The 8177-nt window shown below is 38.2% G+C and overlaps 1 protein-coding gene across 1 annotated transcript in view; it reads left to right on the forward strand.

Moving 5' to 3' along the window:
* The window catches only part of LOC306865646 (roundabout homolog 2-like), a 76469-nt gene extending 72005 nt beyond the window's left edge, over nucleotides 1-4464 (forward strand). The window contains exons 22-27 of the mRNA XM_079410375.1: nucleotides 134-355; nucleotides 1034-1218; nucleotides 1390-1494; nucleotides 1586-1759; nucleotides 1984-2126; nucleotides 3689-4464. Of these exons, the coding sequence (XP_079266501.1) occupies nucleotides 134-355; nucleotides 1034-1218; nucleotides 1390-1494; nucleotides 1586-1759; nucleotides 1984-2126; nucleotides 3689-3700 (841 nt within the window). The 3' untranslated portion in view covers nucleotides 3701-4464. The remainder of the gene's footprint in view (nucleotides 1-133; nucleotides 356-1033; nucleotides 1219-1389; nucleotides 1495-1585; nucleotides 1760-1983; nucleotides 2127-3688) is intronic.
* The last annotated feature ends 3713 nt before the right edge of the window (nucleotides 4465-8177 follow it).

Below are 8177 nucleotides of genomic sequence, written 5' to 3' on the forward strand. Positions count from 1 at the left end.
AATCAATATAATGCTGGCGGGTAGAATATGTGCTCTGGCAAATTTTATGTGTTTTCAGTATGTTTATTATTATTAAGAAAGATTCTAAAGCTATGGACCTGTAAATAACATCGCAATTTTTCTTCTCACTCAGGTCCGATGAGGAAGAGTGGTGTCCTCCTCTCCCAGATAGGACTTACCTTATGGACAGCGTGATTGAGGATGGTCCCGCTCCTCCTCCTAGAGGAGAGGCTTCTTCCCCCACCACATCCTACAGCCACCAGTCCACCGCCACCTTAACCCCATCTCCCAGAGACGATGGCCACTGCCACGATATACCACGCTTGCACCAGCTCGAACAACCACAGATAGCACGGTGAGACATATACACCTTCAAATAATATTTCGCAATTATTTCGTGCATTAGTGTTTTTTGTCAGGTCAGGATTTCAGGGTTTATTACGCTTTTATTTTCAGCTTTTTTGACAGTTTCAGTTGGGCATTTGTCAACAAGATTTGCTTGTTCTAAATTAAATTTGATAAGATGCAGCTAAACGACATTTGCTCTATTCTTGAGGCGACGTTCGCTTTAAAATACTTAATATAAGCAATCCTTCATCTTTCAGGAAACTGCTCTCCTGCATTTTAGTTCTCTGCATTAATGTTTTCATTCTCTTAGGAGAATTTTTGCGGTGTTATTATTTGTTCCTGCAGGAGAAAACTTGTTTTATGAATAATTTATTCCTCTGCAGGTCCATATTTGTATATTACCACAGCAGAGAGCAAATAGTGAGACTCTCATTAAGCTTCCTGCTAGACTGCAGTTGTGCCAAGTTTAGAAAGATCATTTACTTTTACAAAGTGCTGATCTTGGCCTACTATGTTTTCAATTTAATATGAGTTCATATAATAGTGTTTGTGTGTCTTATTGGCTGCAGATCTAGGTTAAAACAGAGAGATCCATTGAATGGGGCGCATTTCAGTTACTGCATATCTAGCAAAATTCATGCTGTCGAACTTTGTTCTAATTGACCAAACATTTTTTTGTGGACAGCCGGTTGCCATGCGGACCAGTGCCTGTGCCACGAGCACCAAGCCCCCCTCTAACCCAGTCCAACCCAAACCTGTCGGCCAATCAGGAGTGCCCTGACAACACTGTGCCACACCGCTCAGCACACAAACGGGATCTGAGCCAAGGAGCTGCCCAAAGTGTAGAGAACATCAGCAACGCCACACCAGGTGTGTTTCCGTTTTCTACATAAACGTACCACAGACGTTTTGCTGCTCAAGTAAAATACAACTTTCATGATCAGAGCGATATATAATTAGATATTTTCTACCTAAAGTAACTTTTAGAATTGCTACAATTGTTTTAGCTGCTTCATTGTGGTGTCTCATGCTCCCTTTCAGGTCGAGCGAGGCCCTCTGCAGACCACATACCGCCTGGGCAGAAGTCCAAGGTGAAGAAGAAAACCTCCAAGAGCGGTCAATATCGAAGAGATATACTACAAGGCGGTGAGTTACTGACCAGGCTTTTTCCAGAATGAAGTTAGTTAATCATTTATCCTGCTCTTGCATACTTAACATGCTGGTCACATCTCTGCAGATCTGCCCCCTCCACCTGAACCGCCTCCTGAAGATGAGGTCGACTGTGCTCAAGTAGGGGGATTCGAATGTGGGCAGACGTCCCTCGAGAGAGTGGGCAGCTCCCATTCCTCCATGGAGAGGAGAGAACAGAGCACACCCAATCGGAAAAACTCTTCTCATAGATGGATAGATGGTTAGAAAACACCTGACAGTTTAATTTTAAATGCTGTTCTAATTATTATTTTTTTTAACTTAAAGGCACAATTATTATATATATATTATTATTTTTTAAATGTATACATGTATAGGCATGTAGGATTAAATAGACAGGCTTTTTATTTTAAAGTTAATGAACGTTATATTGTATCAATACACTTTTGAACCCTAACATTATGGTTTTGTTTATGTGGCTCACAGCAGAGGATGATTTAATTCCTTACAACAAGCCCAACTTCCTGTCTCGGGGTCAGATGTCCAGCAATTGCTCCACAACAGGAAGTTCATCATCACGGGGGTCAACAGGATCACGGGGGCATGGAACGAGCAGGAAGAGAAATGATGTAAGACCAAGTAACTTTCCTCATACTGTAGAAAATCATTTTCTTATCCAGTATTTTTGTCTTTTTATCCACTAAAATTATCTAATAATCCTTAAAACAAGAGTAATATTTTTTAAATATGCATGTAAATGATTTACTGTAGTTAATTTATACAAAATGCTTCTTTATAAAACAATGACATGCTATATTAAGACTTGTTTTGTAAGGATATATTTGAATTTATTTATTATATGCTTATTTGGTCAAATTGTTCAGCTTTCTGTTTTATGCTTGAAACAACAAAACGTCTTATCTTACACAATTTTGCTTCTCACATATATTTTTACAGTAATTCAAGACAAAAATAATACTGATTTAAGACTAATCCTCGTCCTCCCAAATCCTAAATCTTAAACATTAGACAAGCTTAGTCAAACATAGCCTCATAAACATGTGCGTTAGTTTATCTTTTCTTAATGCTGATTCGCTGGTGAGACAGAATTGACTAAGTGTGGATGAGTCTAGACTGTCCATCTGGCTGTTCAGCACATAGTGTAAGTGTTCTGTAGAGGCACGGGACTTTTAGCCAGCAATCAGACACTTCCTCTGAAGTGCTTTCCCCACTGCTTGGAGAACTTATAACAGAAGAGATGCTACAACAGAATGATCTGTCTATAAAATTATTTTTTTTCTCATATCGAACACTTGCAGGATTATTTATAACCAAGTTTTACAGCTCTCAAATACAAAAGTAGACACACTTAGAAAATGTTGTCATATTCTTCCTTACTATATCTGCTGTATTAACCAAAGAGTTCCAGCTCTAAATGCCGGTAAAAAAATAAGCAATGATCTTTGGTTATTGTTTGTACATAATAAATAGATAGATTTAAAGGGGCCATAACACTCTTTTTTTTTTTTTAACAGTGTTTCCCTATAGACATGAATAGTTGTGTGATGGGAACTGTGTTATTCAGATCTAAGGTCACTCCATATGGGCTGAAGCGTCTCTTCAGATGTGTGACCCCCTCTCAGGTTACCCCCTCTGGAACATAAAAGACAGGCCACATAAAAGAGGGCTATACATTCCCCAGGGAGAGAGTTTCGGGTTACCCCGTCCTGTCACGGTGGTTAGCGTTATCTTTCCAGTCGGACAGAGAGCGTGAATAGGTGCTTGACGGAGAGAGGGGAGAAGGGGTCTGCCCCTAAGATTGCCTTTATTCTGCATCCTCAGATCTTGTCACGTCACATGATGGACAATCCCTGCTGCATTGTCATCTATAGACATACCAAACCAAAAAGGCTTTCTTTTGTCCTTTTACAATTATGGGCTGAATAGACCAGCTAAGCTGGTTGACTAGTTTAAATGACCAGTTAAACCATTAGCTACCAATGTAGGATATATTTTGGCCACATTTACAGTGGTAGAGCTGATATAATGACCAGCATTTTCCATATAAAACCCATCTATATGGTCCAAACTGGTCTAAGCTGCTTTCAAATGCCAGTATTTGCATCAAACATATTATTCTGTCAGCTTTAAATTAAAAGTTTATCTTCTTTCTCCTTTGCTTCTCTTCCAGGAGATGAGATAAGGGAAGGCTGTGAGACGCAGGAAGTTTGACTTAGATATCCCTCTGTTTTCATTCGGAAGCTGAAGAGAAGAACCGAAGTGGACGAGTGTATAGATTTCAGAGCGTGAATCTGGGACTTTTGATTACGTTATTAATTATTGTTCTTATTGTTATTTATGACCTTCATGGGGGCATTTTTCATCACGCTGTCACTGTAAATAATCATCCGTTGAAGCTTTTTACATGGGGTCCAGATGCCAGGAAAGAAGAGTATATTGTATTTATACATGAAAGAAGAAATGAAATCATGTTAAAAGCTCCGATATTATAGATAAGTTAATGTCTGAATGTGCCAACCTTTTGTAGAAATGTATACAGCAGCATTTCAAAGCATAATATTGCACTCTCGTTGTGTTGGAGAACAACTACAAAAAAATAAAAATAGAAAGCACAATATGTGTTGTTTGACCAGCCAGCTAGACAGCCAGCCTCACGACCTAACTGAGCCGAGGACGCTTCTGTCTGTCCGTCTCGTCTCCGTCTGTGGATCCCCGTCGTTGCGGTCACAAGAGAATGTGCTCTTTTCTTCCCCTCTTTCTTTTCAGAGCCAAGAGAGTTTGTCATTTGACGACTGTTGTGAACGATTGTACTTGTCTTTTTTTAAGGAGTGTTTTGGAGATTGTGAGGAAATGTATTTCATTCAAAAAACCAAAATTATGTTCCTTTGACTAACTTTTTGGTAGTCCTTGTTGTTTTGTTTAAATAAAATGCATTTGCTGAGCTATATGGGTTTGCCCTAGTATGAATCTGTGTGTGTATTTGACTAACTTTGTCTTTTATTGTAATGTATGTAGGGTATAGTTTTTATTCATTTTATTTCAGTTTTACTTTTAGTACATCAAGTTAAACTAAATGGAAAAACAGAAGTTTTTATTTCATACATTTTATTTTCAGTAACAACTTTTAATGGATTTAGTAGTATTTTAAATATAATTGATGGTATGAATGTTTTTTGAAAATTTATTTAAAAGTTTTTAAATAATTAAAGTAATTAATTAGCTATGTAGTTAGGTCGTTATTTAGTTTATTCAGGCCTCAAGTTTTCAACAACAAAGACGAGGCGGGACTACTCCGTGACCTCTAATCTTCGGTTTCCACGGTTACAACAGGCGCGCGTGCACCTGGCTGAACCCGAACCGCCACTGAGGGGCATGAAATTACCTCTTCCAGGGCAACACTGGATGCTGAGGAGGAGAAAGGGGGGCGAAGACGGAGTGGGGAAGAGGATTGAAGAAAACACAAGTGTGGAGAAAGGAACAGGGAGTTAGATAAAGCAAGTAGACGGTAAAGAATGAAAGAAGAAAAACAAAGACTGAATCACTCCCACCTGAGACTCGCTAGCCTGAGGTGAGAAAAACATGTAGACATAAAAAGCAGTGTGTATTTATATAGACAATGAGTGAAAAAAGGAGAATATAAAAATAAACAACGCTCTTTACGTTACCTCCGGTAACGTTACACTTCCATCCATAATGTTTGGTCCTGGCAAGGAAAGAGAATCGGGTAACTTTAGGATAAAATGTCAGGACACCCGGTGTTCCGATTCATTAACGATATATTAATTTTAAGGAATAAACATTAATATAACTGTAGTAAACAGCAAATATCTAGTAATATATTTAGTACTGCTGTTTAAAATGCTGATGTGTATATTTGACTAACAGGTTGTGAATTAAATATCACAGTTAGTAAAATTGTGTTTGATTAATTAAAAAGAGTCGACTCATTTGAGTCATTCGTTCGAGATTCGGACTTTACCCCATATGTTATTTTGCTTTGATCCACTAACGTTAAACCGACTCTTTAGAATCAATTATTATTACTCTGGCATCCCGCTACGCTTATTGTGCTTATTGTTTTTGATTCACTAATACTAATTCATTAACTCGGGAATCATGTACACTGGTTGCGCTCTATGTATTTGATTCACTACAAAGAACCGGCTCACAAGAGTCATTCGTTCTGTATTTGAACTACAGTATGTTCCCGTTTTACGCTGTAGATTTTATAGCAGCGTTGATTAATAAGAACCGCAAGTCTCTGTCACAGAACGGTGCAAATTAAAACGTGTCATTCGGTTCCATTAATTAATTAAAAAACACACACACACACACACAGAGAGAGAGAACGGGCCAAGTTCCCACCCGTACCCTAATTCTGGAAGAGTACTATTCATGTACAAAATAAATAAATAAATAAATAACCCTAAGGTGTCTAGTTTCCTGCAGAGTTTCTCCCCAACCTTAATTAAACAACCCTCAACCAGCTAAGTAAGGTCTGTATGATTGCTAGAACATTCAAAGCAGCTGTTGGAGCAAGTTGGAACTAAACACCCCTTTTTAACAAGGCTGTTGATCCAATAACACATTCCATTCTGGTCAATCATAACCATGTAGGTACTCATTTGTGCTATTAGATTTTCGAAGCCTCAAACAATGGGATTTAAGTTTTGAGCAGCCAGTCGAAGGCTCTTCTCATGATTATCATTTTCAGTATGAATCAATTCTAGAGGTGGATCACACGGAGGACGCAATTTCTTGAGAGAGGTAAAGGGTACAGAGATCATCTGAGCTTTCACTTTTGAAGGTCTCCTTAGAATTCAGACCAAGTAGTCAAGACACGCACTCCTCCTTAAGTGGAGACCCACTACCCATAAATCACTAGCTCATTCATTAGCTTTGTGTCAGTGGAGACACGCCCAGGAGGGCCAGAGGGGAGCAAAACACAGTCAAAATACCATTCTCCCATTTCCATGTTAATTACAGAACCCTGAGATGGATGCCTTCAACTTCATTGTTCATTTAATGTATGCAAAGCACATGCAATTGCCACATTAAAACCAAGAGGACAATGTTCAAACAAGCTAGTAAAACAGCAGCTTTGGCATTTGACTTTGAAATCAATGTCAAGATGTTTTACGACGAACACCGGGTTAAAACGGCTGAATGCTCTTTAGAGACGAGAAAAGAATTATATTAGCTTTAGAGTCGCACAGCTGCCAGGCTGTTAGCTAGGTACGAGGACTCATTTATGTGGCAAGTGAGCAATGTTTGCGCCTTCGAGATAAACCAAACCATCGGCCCGTGAGAGGTTCTTGAATACGCAGTCAACTGTTTGGTGTAATCTCTGCAATTCTTGACCAATTGCACATAAATGCTTTTTCTTTTCTCTCCACAGCTCCAGTCGAACTTGTTTGGATTTGTGTATCCTGCCTGTGGAGCATAGGCTTTAGGGAACAGAAGGACCCTTGAGTTTAATCTTTCTCGGGGCAGATCTGGGTCAGTGAAGGCCAACAGAAGGCTGGATCCCATGGGGTCTGTGCAAAACACTCTGCCATTTCTCATCTCCACACACACCCGTCTTCTGAACCTCCGACTGGGCACGAGACCCCGGGTAAGCCCACTCAACTGGATGGCGCGCTACACAGGGGCTTTAATTTTCATTTAGTGTGTTGACGGATGCAGTCGAGAGAGATGATGACTCAGGTGTTGGACATTAATGTCAATTTAGCTGATAATTTAGAGCCGCAATGCAAATCTGTCCCATGTGCTAACTATTCCTGGAAACATTTGGGGCTGACAGAATTTAGAAATGGTCTGACAGAAATTTGGAAACAATGACGTTTGGTTTTAAATTTCCCTGGCATATGAATTTTAAGTGTTACTTGCTAAAGTCATTATTATTGCCATCACTTATACTGACATTTGAACAAACATTAAGTATTAAACTTTGGTGCAGTACCATTTTTTGGTACTGAATGATACCTCGAGTTATGCAGATTGTTGAGCAGATGTGAGGTATTACTTTTTGAAATGATCTTTTTTTTATAGAAGCCTTTTTCCACCTTACAAAATGACAATAGTAGTAATAGTAATAATAAAAATAACAGGACATTTTTGCATCTTACAATTTCTATTTAAAGTTGTTCCTTTTTCTCATAACTGCAGTTTTTAAATATCTAACAATTGTGACTTTTTCTATCTCACAATTGAAACGTTATTTCTCAGTTGACTGTCACAATTGTGCCTGAAATTTTTAGCATTTGCAACTTTATATCCTAATACCAACTTTTTCTCAGTTTCATCTTTTTATCTCATAATTGTAACATAATTTCTCACAATTCTGACTTTCTCATATTTGCAGTTTTATGCCTCACAGTTGCAATTTTATATTTGCAATTTTATATTTATATAAGCTGAGACTATTTCTCAAGTTTGTTAATATTTATTGTATTTGATTTTTTTTATATATCCCACAACTGCAACTTTATTTCTCATATTTGCGACTTTATATCTAACAATTGTGACTTAATTTCCTCTATTTGTGGATTTACATCATAATTGCAACTATTTCTCAAAACTGTAACTTTATTTCTTATAATTGCAATTTTATATTGCACAATTGCAACTTTACGTCTCATAATTTGGACTTTGTCATG

The sequence above is a fragment of the Barbus barbus genome, assembly GCF_936440315.1.
Source record: "Barbus barbus genome assembly, chromosome: 47".
In the NCBI taxonomy this organism is placed as follows: Eukaryota; Metazoa; Chordata; class Actinopteri; order Cypriniformes; family Cyprinidae; genus Barbus; species Barbus barbus.